At 31.1% G+C, this 17,459-nt stretch overlaps 1 protein-coding gene across 1 annotated transcript; it reads left to right on the forward strand.

Annotated features, from left to right (window-relative positions):
- The first annotated feature begins 5,025 nt into the window (after positions 1–5,025).
- LOC114190963 (Pentatricopeptide repeat (PPR) superfamily protein) lies at positions 5,026–6,731 on the forward strand. Its single transcript, XM_028080061.2, has one exon. It carries the CDS (start codon positions 5,148–5,150, stop codon positions 6,624–6,626), a length of 1,479 nt encoding a protein of 492 aa, XP_027935862.2. The 5' UTR covers positions 5,026–5,147; the 3' UTR covers positions 6,627–6,731.
- The last annotated feature ends 10,728 nt before the right edge of the window (positions 6,732–17,459 follow it).

The following is a 17,459-nucleotide window of genomic DNA, read 5'->3' on the forward strand; positions in this document are numbered from 1 at the left end:
TATGAAGTTTTATACTGCTTATTTTTAGAGGTTTTTATTAAAATCAGATGTTTATTTTGGGTACCATTTACCATTACAGTGGGAGAGGTTATTTAGTTTTCGCCCTCCAATGAGGCATAAAATGTTTTTGTTTTTAACCTTAAGCATTGTACTTCCTCGAATGTGGGTGTAATTGCTGGATAACACTCCATTTATCCAGTGACATCACAGAAAGTAGAACTGGCTGGTAGTTTTGGTGCAGAATGATATATCATAATAAAAGGCTGAAGTAACTGAAAGGGAGAAATTAAGTTTAGTGCTAATCTTTATATAATGAAGTTTTACTTCTCCTTGTAGCTTAGAAAAAAAAAATTGAAGATCTGTATAAACGTGGCTGAAATAGGGTAGTAATACACTTGTTTTGTGATAATGAATGTAGTATTTCGTGGTAGGAAATTGACGTAATGAGTCGAACAACATTCGATTATCCTATTTGGTCCTCTTTGACCTATAATAGAAATGATAAATGTTAAACTTTTTAATCATTATGAAAATAAAATATGTTGGTTTTTTTATGAAGTTTTATGTTAAAATTACGGAAAGATTTTTAAAAAAATTACGATATTTAAGTTGTGCATCGTGAAAACAATTTTTCCAACTAAAGTTGTGATTTACATCACCATTTTTGACTAATCATTAAAGTTGTAATTATAAATACAATTGAAAATTGAATGACAATGATCTGCATGTCTCTCTCAAACCAATATGTAGATTTGTTGAGGTGCCAATACAATATAATAATATAATATCGAGGCTTTATGTTGAATAAGTACAAGTTTAGACCTTAGGAACTAGTCATATGTATGTCTCTTGGAGGTCATATGTAGAGGTGGCAAAATGGGCTGGGCTCAATGGGTCAGCCCGTGCTAAAAGGAACGAGCTGGGTTGAAGATTTTAATCTATCAGTCCGTTCTGGCTTGTCACGTTCAGCCCGTCAACTTAACGGGCCAAAGTACAGGCCAGCCCGTCTTGATCCGTTGGCCCATTTTAAAAAAATAAAATAAAATAAAAATAATTAAAAAGATTAATTTTTTAGATTATATATTTTAAATGTATAAATATATAATAGTATTGTAATTTAAATCATTAACACCTACAAATTAAGTTTGAATTATTAGTTATAATTGAATAATTTAATATGTAAATTTAATAATTATTTTAACTTATCTAATTAAAAACATTAACTAATCAATTAAAAGTTAAAATAATATTTTATTTGATTAAATATGACTTTAATAACTTATCTAATTAAAAACATTAACTAATCAATTAAAAGTTAAAATAATATTTTATTTGATTAAATATGACTTTAATAATAATTTATATGTATATATAAACAAATTTAAAAAATAAAACAAATTAAAAAATTTGAAAACTAATTAAAAAAACAAAAACAAAAAAAAACTAGACGGGTCAGCCCGTCCCGGCCCGTTAGCCCGTCCTATACGGGACGGGTTGTGACTATTAGCCCGTTTCTGTTTGACGGGCCAGCCCGGCCCGGCCCATTTTTTGACAGGCCACATATGGGTCGGGCTGGCCCGTTTGCCACCCCTAGTCATATTTAGATTTGTAGGTGTTACATTCAATAAGTGCAAGCTTAGACTTCATGTGACTAATTGTACGTCTCTTGGAAGTAGACATGTAGATCCATAGTGTACGTCTCTTGGAAGTAGACATGTAGATCTATCCATAGGAAAGAGTTAGGATCGGTTGAGGGGAGATGTTTCCATAAATAGTCTAGGTTAGCATCGTTTATAAGAGGATCGCCCGTCTAGATCTCGAACTGAGGAGGATGTTAGGTTAAAAGATCATGTCACAGGCCACATTCAAGAAACCACTACATTATCATATATTTACGTTCTCCATGGAAATGTCGATTAATGCAGAGCGATTTTCCACTTAGAGGTCACGTATCTAAGTGGGACAACATGGGTAAACTAGCAAAATATTATTTAAGGAACAACAAGTTGTTGATACATGCACTGATAGATCTTTAGACAAAACTTATGGGGTGTCAAGATAAAATGTTAAACATGTTTTTGGTCTATGAACTTTGACGCAAAATTTGAATTTGTTATTGCCTGAAACTTTAATACATTTCAGTAAACTTTAAATGAACGGATATAATCATTTAAACCCAATTATGTTATTTTGTTTGTGTTAAACGCGTTTTTCAACATGTTGAAACGAGAGCATGTCAGACATAGTAAACAACTTAAATGTTAGCAAAAAACATGTATATACTTTAAAAAATAAAAGTAATTGGATTACAAGTGTCACGTGGGTCACCAATTTATTGGGCCCAGACTGATTTAATTAAGAAAAATAAAAGGATATTTTTTATGGCTCCTAACCCATTATGCAATTTAAATATGTAACCCTATACGTACACTATGACACTATGCTCCGCTCCTGGATACATGAGAGTAGGGATGTCAAAAATATTCGTACCTGTGGGTGTCCGTGGATAAAATCCGCAATGGGTAGGAAACAAATATTAAAAATGGATACCCACTACTTGCGGGTACGGGTACTTTTGATACCCGCATGTTAACGGGGCGGGTACAAGTATCATAGTATCTGTACCCGTGGATACCTGTATCCGCTAAACTTTAATTCAACAAAATACCCTTATATATATATATATATATATATATATATATATATATATATATATATATATATATATTACTACTTTTTTCTAAGTTGCATATCTTGTCTTGTCTTTTGTATTCATTCTTCCAGCTTCGTACTGGTACGTGGTCTTCTTTCAAGTACGCCCCTTGACATTCTTCTCTTTCCCTTCTTTGAAATTGGACATATACATCAAACCCTATATAGACAATGATGTTTATGGTATGCTTGTTGTCAAATGATGAAGCCAAAATAAGAATAATTGGCATGTGACAGTTGAGGTTTATTATTTGATTATTTTTCAGGAATCAATCGGAAAAGTGGGCTTGTTGATCAAAACACTAATTAAAGAATTTCCATTGTATTGAACGTCATTTTATATTTATTTTTATAATTATTTGGACTTGTATGGACTTGAGTTTGTTTGAACTTTATTTGAAATTTTCAACAATGATGTATTTTATTTTATTTTATTTGAATTTATGGTTAAATATTTATTTTTAAATAATTTTGTAAATACCCGCGGGTACCCGTGGATACCCGCAGATATGAAAAAAATAGACGGGTACCCGCATAACGGATATCCGACGGATATGGGTACGGGTATGGGAAAGATATTTATTCAACGGGTAGGGTACGGGGGAACTACTACCCGTACCCTACCCGCCCCATTGACATCCTACATGAGAGTAGGGGCAGAGCTTTGCAGGAACAAGCGGGGCCACGACCCTCCTCCCCAATGTTTTCAATTTTTTTTAACTTTTTTTATTTTTTTAAATTATGTGTTTAAAATTTTTTAAATTATGTACATTCTTTTAATTTTTGTAAATTATTTGTATCTTTTTTTAAATTAGGTAGTAGTATATTGAAAAATTAATGTAAATTAAATTAGATATTTTTTTATTTCTTTTATAAAACATAATATTTAATGTTAATAAATAGTAAAACATAAAATCAAATATAATAAATTAAAAAGTATTATTAAGATACTTTTCATTTTATCTTCTCATTCTCGAGTTTTTCATATGTTGTACTCACCTCTCACCCTTACTTAATTTCTTTTGTTATCAAAGAAGAAATCAAGTTAAACAAAAACTCATTATTTTTGTCCTCATCTTTTATATCTTTTCTCCCATTCTTAAAGAAAAAAAAGTAATTTTCTCTTGCCTCACCTGGTAATGAAATACTTGTTTAATATTTAGCACTGTTTTTTTTTATCTCATGACATTTTGTATATTATTTTTTGTGAATATAGAAGAGTAAGTAATATATTATATGATTTTTTTATAGACAATTTTGAAGTGGGCTCGATTATCATAATTGTTTTTAGTAATTATGTCTCTCAATTTTTTATTAGATTATGATAAATTATTTTTTAGTCTTAAACTTGTTTTTTAAATAGGTATATTATGAAAAATAGAAGAATAAATTCATTTTTTAAGATTGATAAAAGAAAAGTAAAGATTAAAACAGGACAATATCGTTGTTTATCGCATAACAATGAAATGAAATACATGACTCTTGAATCGATATATGTGCACATTAGTAAAATGGAAAATTAATATTTTGCAGATAATATGGTTATTTATATTGAAAAAAATATATCTGAACAATTTGTTATGATTGAATTATTTGACAAGGTATGTGTAGTTTCTTTTATAGTTATAACTATACTAGATTTGTATTCATTTTTATTGAATTAGTGATAGTAATGTTAAATATATAAATTTTAAGTATATTATTTTTGCTCCCTTAGAAATTTTGGTCAAGATGGGAGAGAATTAACTATACAAAACACAGTAAATATCTTTACCTATACTTGTTCTAGAGTTCAGGCCAAAACAAATGTGATCATCACATTTAAGTGAGTCGACCAAAAATTTTATGTGTGGATCACAACTTTGGTTGGTCACGACTTCACATGAAGAAGTGAATTTGTCCATTAATCAAAAGATGTTATTAAATTTATAAAAATTATATTCTCAAAAATATCTATATAATCTAGAAAATAAAATAATTTATATCAATAAAGGTGAAATTTATATTAAGATGTGTACATAAAAAAAATTATTAATATCGATCTTCTTTATTAATAACTAACGAAAACATATATCTTGTCGTGCCTGTATGTTCACATCTTTATATATCTAAATCTATAATATTGAAAATAATCAAAAGATAATTTATCATAGGTTTATGTAAATTTAAATTGATTGAAAAAATAACAGTAAATAAAAAATTCATAAGATTGTGCATTTAAGTAATGTCTAATACATTTAACTAAGATTTGAGAATAATGTAATATATGTGATCGAGACGATGCTACTTCTCTATAAATTAAGATAAGTAGTAATAAATTAGGTTAACGAAAATGCATGAAGTATTATGGGTAGTATATGGGTTTCCTATCCGATGAACTCCAATGGTGGTCCTTTAAACCGCAGGAGTATCATGGTTGGCATAGGTAACGAATAATGCGTGGCTGGAGGAAGTGGATATCATATACACACCCGAGTCTTCACCTCTCCCACCCTAATATTCAATCATTCGTGTGGAACAACCTCATTCGAGCCAGCTCCGAAAGCAGAGTTGAAAATTCAGCCTTTCCTTCACCACTCTCACTCTACATTCGCATGCGCCTGCATGCCGTGCTCCCTGATCTTCACACCTTCCCATTCCTTCTCCAATCCATCAACAACCCTATTCCAGCACGCCAACTTCACGCTCAAATTTTCCTCCTTGGCCTTGCTCACAACCCTTTTGTTCAAACCTCCCTTATCAATGTCTATTCTACCTGTGCCACCCTTACCTTCGCCCGCCAACTGTTCGACGAAATTACACAACCCGACTTACCCTCCTGGAACGCCATCATCAACGCCAGTGCCAAAGCCGGCATGATTCACATTGCGCGGAAATTGTTCGATCAAATGCCTGAGAGGAACGTCATTTCGTGGAGCTGCATGATTCACGGTTACGTAACCTGTGGCGAGTACAAGGCGGCGCTTTCTCTGTTTCGTAGGCTCCACACGTTGGAAGGAAGTAAACTCAGACCCAATGAGTTCACCTTGTCATCAGTGCTCTCAGCTTGTGCGAGGTTAGGTGCCTTTCAGCATGGGAAGTGGCTTCATGCTTACGTTTACAGAAGTGGGATGAAAATCGGTGGTGTGATCGGGACGTCTTTGATAGACATGTATGCCAAATGTGGGAGCATTGGAAGGGCGAAATGCATATTTGATAAGATGGGTCGTGAAAAGGATGTAATGGCTTGGAGTGCAATGGTTGCTGCTTTTGCCATGAACGGACTCTCGGAGGAATGCCTTGATCTGTTTGCAAGGATGATAAATGATGGAGTGAGGCCAAATGCTGTGACGTTTGTGGGTGTTCTTTGTGCTTGTGTGCACGGAGGGTTGGTTAATGAAGGAGAGGAATATTTCGAGAGGATGTTGAATCAGTATTGTATTAGTCCTACGATTCAACACTATGGTTGCATGGTGGATTTATACAGCAGAGCTGGTCGTTTTGAAGATGCTTGGAATGTGGTGAAATCAATGCCTATGAAACCGGATGAGATGATATGGGGAGCTATGCTTAGTGGAGCTAGCATGCATGTGGACATTAAAACTTGTGAGGTATCGGTAACGAAGGTTCTTGAGTTGGACCCCACAAATAGTAGTGCCTATGTGCTTCTTTCTAACGTGTATGCCAAGCTGGAACGGAGGAAGGAAGCGAGGCATTTGAGGGAGCTTATGGAGGTTAGGGGTATCAAGAAAGTTCCAGGGTGTAGTTTGGTTGAGATAGATGGCGTTATTCGTGAGTTTTTTGCGGGGGATAATTCTCATCCAGAAACGCAAGAAATGAATAGAATGCTTGATGAGATCATGAAGAGGGTGGAAAAGTATGGTCATGCACATACTACTGGAGAAGTATTGCTTGATTTGGATGAGGAAGGCTAGGCCATGGAGGCCTCCATCTTATTAGATCCCGTATTTCTTAACTTTTTAGTGTGATACGATGCTTAGATATATTCAAATAAAATTATGGGGTATAATATTTTCTAATATCAAGTCTACGTTTTTCTCAATTTATTTAGAAAGTCCATATGAATAGGATCATAGATCTTTGTACATATGTAATAAATATTTTTCTCAGAAAATTATTGATATATTTTATAATGAACATTGCGGTCTCTTATTGATTATTATTTATTTTAAAATTCTTTAAAGATAAAATGTTTAAAGTCAAGTCAAGTCGACTTAAATAGAAGATTTAATTGAGTCAACTTAGACAAATGTTCAGTTGAGTCAATTTGAACTGAAAATCAAGTCAAGTCGGTCTAGATCAATGTACGGTAAGGTCGATCCAGACCGAAGGTCAGAACAGGTCAAGTTGGGTCAAAAGGATCGAGTTGGGTTGACCTAAGCCGAATGAGATGTCTTGCCAAGTTGACCCAAGTCACAGATCGGTCGGGTCGAAGGTCAAGACAAGTTAGCTTAGGATGGTCTAGGCAAGTCAGTTTCGGCTGATAAGTCGACCTATACTGAAGGTTGAATTGATTCTATTCAGGCTAGGTTAAGCCAATTCGGTCTAAACCAAAGGTCGAGCCAATTTTTCCTAGGTCGTGACAAGTTGACTTGATCTAAAGGTCGAGTCAATTCAGTCAAGACCAAATATTGAACTCATTCGACCCAGGACAAAGGTTGGGCGAGATGTGTTTGTTGGGTTGAAGGTCATGACAAGTCCATATGAGACGAAGGTCATGACAAGTTGGCTTAGGTTGAAGGTCCTGACAAGTCAATCTGAGCTGAAGGTTGAGACTAGTCAACTTAGGTCGTAGGTCATGACAACTAGGCCCGGGCTTAAGGTCGGAATAAGTTAGTCGAAGTCGAAGGTCAAGTTGAGTCATCACAGGTCGAAAGTTGAGACAAAGGTCTAGAGTCCAATGTCGAGACGACTCTACTTAATTCCACGGTAAGACGACTTAAGATTAGTAAAATCAAGTTAAAAGTCAAGTTAGGTCGACTCAATCTGAAGGGTAGAGTCGAGTTATCAAAAGTTTTAAAATACAATTGTCTTAATAGAAAAATTAAATTTCTTTATTCAAACAAGAAAAATAAAATCTAAGATATTTTAATTACTTCATCCAAACAAAAATATTTAAGAAATGAAAGAATTCAATTATAAGAAATTCAAATACCATGTTAATTTTTAAATTAGGTAAATTTTTAACCTTTTTATAGGAATTAAATAAGTTAAAATTTTACCCTTTTTATAGGAATTAAATTAGGTAAATTTTTAACTTTTTTATAAAATACATAATTTAATGTCAATAAATAGTAAAACAAAATTAAATCTAATAAATAATAAAAAGCTTATTAATTTTTTTTTTATTTTCTCTCCTTTTGCCTTTTTATTTTCACTCTTTTACCATGCTTTTTTTCTGTTTTGTGGAGAGGAAAAAATGAAGTTAAATATAGATTTATTATTTTTGTTCTTATTTTTTATATGTTTTGTTCTATTATGAAGAAAAAAGTGTAACTCTTTCTTGTTTCACTCCTTATTAAAATATTAGTTTCTTATCTAATGAGTCTTTTGTATAAGAATTTTTTATGCACACGAAGAAAGACTCAACTATCATGTATTTTTTATAACCAGATTTTAATTCATACTTGATTATCATATATTTTCCTTTTAATAATTACATCCCTCAATATTTAATTAGATTTTAATAGTTTACTTTTTAGTGTTGATTTTTTTTTTCAAATAGGTATGCTTATGAAAGATAGAAGAATAGATTTGCTTTTTAAAGTTGATAAAAGAAAAGCTACATATAAAAATGATATACAAATTCAATTTTTTCACTTATTCCAAAGTATGATATTATTGAACATGATGTTATTGGTCCAATAATTTATTTTTGTTTTATTAATAACAATAATTAAATATATAAATTGAATGTATCATTTTAGTTCTCTTAAAATTAGTGGTCAAGATCGGTCTTTTAAACAAATTTTAATGTTTTGATCAAGCTATAATGCATGAGTTAAGAAATCAAAATGTTTTGTTTTTAAAAAAAAGAAGAAAAGGGTGAAATTAATAAGTAGAAACAGAAATATAAAGAAAGAAACCACAACGAGATCAAAATAATTTTCAAATTGTGCCTCCTCCTTTTTTTAGCTTATTTTCTTTTTTCCATCGCAATTTATGAGGTGAAATAATGATGTTTTGACCTTCTTTTGTACTCCTTTTAATCTATTATTATATCATATTATTAAAAAAAATTATAATAGATAATTAAAAGATAATTAAAATGAAGGGTTAAAAGTAAGTGATAACATGATTTTCTTTTTTCTCTTTTCACAATATTATTGCATTAGATATTAAATGTCTCTTCTCGCATTGCATTAGATATTAAATAGGTATAAAAATTCCTTTTCTTTGTTTGACATCTGAACCCATGGAATCTTGTACCGCATTTTCTATTTCTTTTTAGTTGTTTTATTAGTTGGATGTATTCTTGTGGTTACTGGATTAGGAACGCTCAATAGATTTCAATCTCCTTTTGCATTTTTTGTTCAATATGCATGTTGGGTCAAACTCCTTCTCTGTAACAATTTTTATGTGCAGTCAAAAAAGTTAAATGAATCAAGAGCCTTAGGTTATATATATATATATATATATATATATATATATATATATATATATATATATATATATAATATTTAAATATATATTTGGTCTTTATTTTTGTTATTTTTATTTTTGTTGTGTTTAATTAAGTTCTCATTTTCGTTAAATTTTGGTCAATTTAATCATTTTCACTAACGATATTTAAATAGTTAATGTTTTTAAACAATAATCAACTTCTTCTTTTTTGTTTTTTTTTCAAATTAATTTTTTTTTATTCTATTAAAAAAAATTAATTTTTAAAAAATTTTAATTTAAAAAAAATTGTTCACATGTCAAGTCACAATTGTGTTATGTGTCAATGCTAGTGTTCACTTTGTGGTTGTGTTATTTTTTTTTGTTCAATTTAGTTTCTATATTCATTATTTTTGTTCAATTTAGTCCCAATTTTTGTTAAAATAAATAAATTTTGTTCCTTTCAAATTGACACCAAATTTAATATCTTTTATACAAATTATATTAATATTTTTTCTAAAATTGAAATTTTTATTAATTATTTTTAAATTCAACTATAAATTATTTAATTTAATTATAAATTGAATAAAATTTTTAAATTTCATTGCTAAATGGAATATAATTATTTAACATATTATAAGAATATAATTATTAAATATTTTTTTCTAATATTCATATTCTAAAATATTTTTAAAATTGATATTTAAAAATATCATAATAGTTTGACATGAATTTACACCTCTGTTAATATCGCTCAAGAGTTATGAATATTATGACAATTCAAAAGTCTTAACATTTGATTGTTTTTAACACAAAAATGTTTTGAACCAAAAATTACTTTGATTCTTCATTTATCTAAAAATATAAAAATACGAGAGACTCCTATCGAGCTAAATAATAAAATATAATAATATAACTTTTTCTTATGTCATATTTTATATAATGATAATAATGGCAACTTTTTTTAAATGATAAAATATAAATTAATATTTTTAACATTCCATTTAATTATTAAACGAAATTAAAGGAAGCGTCACGCAACGATAGTACAGTAGCCTAGTTTTGGGGTCCTTAACACAACCCCTACAACCTGGGCACACCACGATGCCAACGGAAAACCAGATACAAGTCTAACAAAGAGTGTAGAGTAGAAATGCATAAAGCGATACATGGGCCATAGCCCTAAAGAAATCATGAAGAAAATAACTCCAGCCCAGATGGCTAAGCAGCAGAATCACCATTGACGAGAACCTCGCTCATCTGCTCCCATCAATCAAATTGATGATCATCGTAAGAAGGAACAACCACATACAATACAACCATACAACAAAACGGGTAAGCTAGAGCCAACAACATATTCATCACACAGTCAAATATATTTTCACCATCCCATATCCATACAACAACCAAGCATGTTATGACTTTTCATTCAATACACTACGACTCGACTCGACTCGACTCATCCGGATACGTATAACCTGGTCGGATTCAGCGGATGCTTGCAGTTGCGGTGGATACCTCTGCTCACTCCCGAGCTATGTGTTAAAAGTGTTACAATGAATCAAATTTCCCTCACCACAAGGTTAGCCCTTAACGAATTTCGGGCCTCCTGCTACTCTCACCACAGGAGTTAGTCCGCTCTAAGTGAGACTAACTGACTCCTTAGAGTGTCAAGATGCAATCCTTACCTTGAATCCTTACCTAGTTATACAGATGGGGCACCACCATGGACACCCACTAACACGGGCCATGGAATTATGTCTCGACCATTGAAGCACGACCTTGAAAGTCTCACCTAGAGACTCCAAGGAATTATGCACTGACACATACCAACCATATTCACACAGCTAAAGAACATTCACCATGCATAAGCATACATTAATCGTACCAACCTTTAAAGCCAAAGCCTTTCATGTTCCAGGCCCAACCCGTTTCAACTCATCATAAACCATCCATGCTCATAGGATTTCCATTCATCACATTTTCATGCCACTTTAACAATGACCAACTCACTTAGTTCACATGCCAACTTTCATACCAAACCCATCATTTATAATTCATGAATCATACTACGTATATATCATACTCCATTATATACATGTCCTTCATCATACATTCATACCCAACCAAAACAGATCATCCAGAAATAAACAAACATCCAATCACAGCACTGTCTCACCCAGCACCTCGCTCAGGTTGAGGGGTCTCGCTCAGGCGAGACAGTCTCGCTCAGGCGAGTCCCCCTCCGCCTAGGCGAGGCCTCAAAACGGAACAGGGAAGCAACGCGGGATCTCGCTTAGGCGAGACCCCTCTCGACTGGGTGAGTTGTTTGCTCGCTCAAAAATTTGAGCGGGTCGCCTGGGCGACCTTTCGCACAAACTGGTGTGGGCGAGCCTTCGTCAGACTCGCTTAGGCGAGTCCAACTCGCCTGGGCGAGATTAACAATCCTCGCCCTGATTCACCTGCAACAGATGTGTTTTTCCGATTCAACCAAGCATAATCAAGCACCACACGCACTAGAACAGTAATTTATCCATACACACAATCAGCAAGCTCAAGACCAAGCCACAAGCAACAGAACTCGAAACCCTAACTTCCCGTACCTGGAAATCAAGCTAGCGAAACGCTCCGACCCGCACACAGAAAGAAAAATTATCCTTAGGATGGTCAGCAAGCTGGAATGAACGGTAAAACACAGGGAAGGGGCGGGTTATTATCAAACCCTAACGGTAACAGTGAACACAGACCATGAAAATAAGAAGCATGAGCTGAGGAGTGACTTACGTGGAGTAGGAACTGGGTTTGAAGTTAGCTCAAGTGAACCTTAGGACGAACCCTAGCAGAGCGTTCGGTGCGGAAAGGAGAGGTGACGGCTGCTGAGTTTTCTGCAAGAGTGGGAAGTGTGAGTTAGGGCAACCTGAAAAGGGTTTTATCAATTGGGCCAGCCCTAGGCCCAAACACAAGAGGGTAGCCCTTAACTTTAGGGCAGAAATGGTCAGCCAAACTTTAATGGGCCTTACAATATTTGTTTAAATTAATGTTTTTAATTATTTTTAGGTTGGGAGAAATATTTTAAAAATAAATAGTATGTTTAATTAAGAATGTATAATTATGTTTATGATAAACGTTTCTCCGTACATAATCAACTCTCGAACTAAAAAATTTAGTTTCACACAATAATATTTTTTAAATGATTTTTTTAATATTTTTTTCTTAATAAATATTGATGGTGTTTCCTTACTTTTCTTTTTGGTCGGTTTATCACGATCTCAATTGTGGCAAAGTGTTTAAACAAGTGTTTTGTATTACAAATGTGTTATCTTTGTCTGATGTGTGCCTACTACATGCTATTTATAAGGTTATAAAGGTAAACTCTATAGGGGTTAACAATCTAAAAAATAAACAACTTCTCGCTTCTTTGTACTTATTTGAATTCTCCATTTGTGTCACATCTTATCAATTTATAATTATAACTTTTTGTGTGTGTAATTGTTCCTCAATCCACTTTTTATGATATACGATCCCCAAAATTGAAATTCTTTAAAATATTCTCCTTTTTATACTTTATTGAGATTTTTTTTTTCTTGTTCCAAGTTTTTACCAATCAACAACTAGTAATTTTGAATATTTACAACATTCTTTCATTGTAATTTTTACTATATTATGTATAACATCCCAGATTAGTAGAATTAATATGCCTATTTAAAGTATTTCATAATTGATATTCAAGAAAAAGGTTACTTGATGAGGTTTTCTTAACAACCAATTTTCAGTAACTACACTAGTTTGTAGTAGTATCAACAAGTGTTGTATCTATCGATATTTATTAAGATCATAAATTGTTTATCTCTATATTTTATAAAACATTGTTTGAAAATGATTTGTTGATCTTAAGATGTACTTAAATTCAAGTTTGAGAAATTATAATGATTAATGTGTGGTGAGGTTGGATTTCATTCCCTCTTCTTATGTTGTATTACCATTACTCTTTGATGATTATTATATACTTTGTCCAATGTCTTAGAAGTGCTCTAAGGTAGATCAAGACCTATTCCTGCATCCTAGAACCTAAGAACTTTAGATCCAATGTGATTTTTTTACTCCTGGTTGAATGAGTCCTTACTTTAACTGTGTATGACTCTTACACCCAACACACCTTTTAGATCATGTGAAAGTCTTTAGCAAGAGTGTGGTGGTTTGATTGGACTACAATTTGAATTAGTTTTCCATCTCAATCCAAACCAATAAAATAAGATAAGTTGTCAATTCATCAAAGCAATAAACATAAATCAAACACAAACTATTGAAACGAAGCATGAATGAAAATTAAAGAAGTATCAATACAAATAATCAAAGATTAGTACATCCAACCTCTTAAAGAGAATTCAACCATTCATAATGATACGAAATCTAAGCTTCTAGAGTTGTAAAATCTCCCCTATGGCTCTGGCTATGGCTATTCTAAGTATTATAAAGAGAAAGAGCCTAAAGCTATGAGAAATTGATGATCTAAACTTAAGGCCAAGCACTATTTTTATAAAACATTTTGGGCGATGCTCAACCTTGTCCTCTATGCTTAGCCATATGGGGTTTCTTCATGAGGTTGTTTTCTTTTTAGCTCAGTCTCCTGATGCTTAACACTTGAGCTTTCCTTCATGCAAGGGTTTTCTATGCTGCTTAACCTCATGTGTTGGTACTTCAACTTTCCCTACTAAGAGGGTTTCTTCATGTGGCTCAACTTTGATTTGTTGTGTTCAGACAGAAAGTCCAAGTAATGATGTTCTATCTTTTCTACTTCTTAGGCTTAATGTCAAGGGTTGTGGCTTAGTTGTATTTTGTGTTTTATCTCCCATTTCTATTGCAAAATAGCCAATTATCATTATAATTCATGAAACTTAGATTTTTCATATCTCATTCTGTATTTTAAGCGAGGAAGGGTTGTTTTACTCATAAATATAACCATTTAATACATGATAAGTGTCAAATTTATATGAAAATTTTACGTATTCAAGACACTTATCACTACTTAAGCATACACTATGTATTATACTTCCTCCATATATTTACATAATCAAGTTTTTCAAAAATAGTTCTTAATCAAAGCAAATTTCCATATAAGTAGCTTTCAAAAAGATCTAAACTACCCCAAGGGTGTCTCACACTTGGAAACCCTCACTTGCATTGTTCCATACTCGTGAAATTACACGATCATAGTAGAAAGAAACACAATTACAAATCAAGGTAAGCTAGTATATTTAAAATGAAAATAAACTTATTATCATTTAAATGGACTTTACAAATCAAGGATTAACAATCAAATCATGGATTTTAAAATAGATATGTACAAAAACTACAAGTTCTACCTCTAGAGGATTTATGTGTGTTGAATAAAACTTAGTGATTTTGCACCCCATCATATGATCTCGAAAGATTTTGGTTTGTGATACCAAGGCTTTACCGAGCCCCAAAATAGGAACTAAGTCCATTCCATATGACAAGATTGACTCACTATGACACACCTCAAAATTTATCTTTCAAAGCACTTCTCGTTATAGGAACCTTCATTAACTCACACCATCTAATTATATTTCTCTACATGAGTTAGAGTACTTATTAGAGTCTGGATACTCCCTTATAGAATCATTATTCAATACACCACAACATATAAGAGTGAAAGACTTCCTTCCCTGAAAGTCATTTCACTTTTATTACAACATCATTACAAATATCACTTCATACATATATATAATTCATCACATTCCCATATAATCTTAACTCACCACACCATGTCATACATACATAATTTACCTCAATACAAACTCATCTTATAATATCAATCACCTATTAATTTAAATGCTAATAGTTTATCATTTATTTTCTATTATATTAACATAATGTTCAAATACAATGTTTCCATTAGGTACATCAAAACAGCGAAAATCATTACTCTAACCATATACCTCTAATTGATACTCCTAATAGTCAAAGTGAATCAATTGTCAAAATTTCAGTCAAATCTAATGGTAAACGAAATGGGAATCTCAATTTTCCCAAGATAATTCAAGTAAGAAAAACATGGTGATGTCTAACGCTGGATAAGTGGCACCAACCGCTAAAATCCTAAGAAAACACTAATTCTAGAGAGTTTGATGGTCAAACAAATGAGTAGAGAGATCAAAAGTTTAGAATTAAATTAGAGGAGGGAGAGGGTTATACTTTTCTAAAGAGATAGTGATTTTTATAAAAGTTAAATTCAACTTAATTAATTTCTTTTATATAAAAACTTTTTAACATTAAAATAATTAAATACTAATTATAAAGACTTCATCTGCTTAAAGTATTTTATAAATTCTTACATTATGTTAGAAATTTAAATAAATTCAAAGTCAAGTAAAAGTTGACAAATAAAAAAGAAAAAAAAAACACAAACATATAATAATTCATTAAGCCCATAAACTTTATACCGTGACAAAATTTAAAATATATATCTCAAAACTCAATTCCATACATCTACACCTCTTCGCGTTACATATAGGCATAAATTTCGATTGAGATTCCAAATAAGAAAGGGAAATTATTTACTATTATTAATAATTAATATTATTATTATTAATTATTATATATATTATTTTTATTATATTTAATTACTATACATATACATTATTTATTATTATTATTAATTACTATATATATTATTTATTTATTATTATTATATACATATATTATTAATTATTATATTATATATAGTTTTATTATTATTAATTATTATAAATATATATTATTAATTTTAATAATTATTTTATATATATTATTTATTTTATATATATATATATATATATATATATATATATATAATTTAGGAGAATATTAGTATAAATTATTATGCATTTCTTCTAGACTATTTTAATGAGATAGAAAAAGTGACTCATCTCTTAAATCTCTACATTTCGTCTTTCATAAATCTATACATGCAAGTACAATTAATTCTTCAAATGCATCCAAAATCAAGACTTTACAAGGATGTTCCGTACCACGCCAAGGGAACATAAATGTGATTTATATCAGAATATATTTCAGACGTAATGATTACCCTTAATAATTATACTTAGAACAAAAATAATATCATTTGTTGTACGTACGTTAGAAAAAGGAGCAGTGAAGACAAGATGTTTTTAGATAGAAAAATACATTTGTTAGAAGGTTGTGCAGTACACATAATATTGTTGTATATTGCCTAAAAAGTTCATACGTAAACTTCCTTTTTTTGTAGTTTATCATCCGTGAGAGTTAAATGTTGGATCCTTAGCTACACCAAGGTGAAGCTAAAACTTAATTTAAGGTCATGCTATCCATTTCACATTTATACGTTAACTTTATAAAACATAAATTATTACGAGTACAATCTATACGGACAAAAAATTATTGAGATTAATATATCGTGGTGCTAAGTGAAATTTCTTTCCGTGTCTCCACTTAATCAAAAGAGCTAAAATCAGAATTATTCGATCTTTAACTCCTGTTGTGACGGCTCTTCTATCACGGAAGCATCAAAGCATTAATAACCTTTTCTGTAAATAAATGAAGATTTTAGTCCTTAATTATGTAAATACGTATTCATTTAGCTTTTATGAGAATAACTTTTTTGTATGTAAAAAGAATAATGGTTATATCATGTCCAAGTTTTATAAGATCATTTTATTGTTAAATTAAATTAAATTGCAATGTTTAAGGATCTCTATGATATTAGATCATATAAGACTTAGAGTTAAATTACATAAGACGTGATTTTTTTTTTTATAATTTAAAGTCTAAGTTTTATTTTTTATATCTTTACGAAATAAATTACTAATAACTTGTAAAGTGGGATAAAAGATCATTTACACTATTTTTTATCATTTGGTGGTCCTAGTAAATACTACAAAATATTGACAATTTGATATTGCCAAAATTGTTGGCAATAAATTATGCCACCTTGTTTAATTATGATAACTTAATTGATTATGATTGATGTAATATGTCTATTATTTTAGAAAAATATATTGCTCTATTCTCCGATAATGATAAATATCTCGCGTTATTCCCTTAATAGTAATCAATATAAGTCCCTTGCATTAAAACGTTTAAAAAAAATATATAAGAAACCGTGC

The sequence above is a fragment of the Vigna unguiculata genome, chromosome 7 (assembly GCF_037176805.1).
Source record: "Vigna unguiculata cultivar grain cowpea cultivar isolate G323 ecotype 2 chromosome 7, ASM3717680v1, whole genome shotgun sequence".
NCBI lineage: Eukaryota > Viridiplantae > Streptophyta > Magnoliopsida > Fabales > Fabaceae > Vigna > Vigna unguiculata.

Coding starts and splice junctions, on each gene's coding strand:
- LOC114190963 (XM_028080061.2), top strand. CDS start 5,148: ATGCGTGGCTGGAGGAAGTGGATATCATATACACACCCGAGTCTTCAC.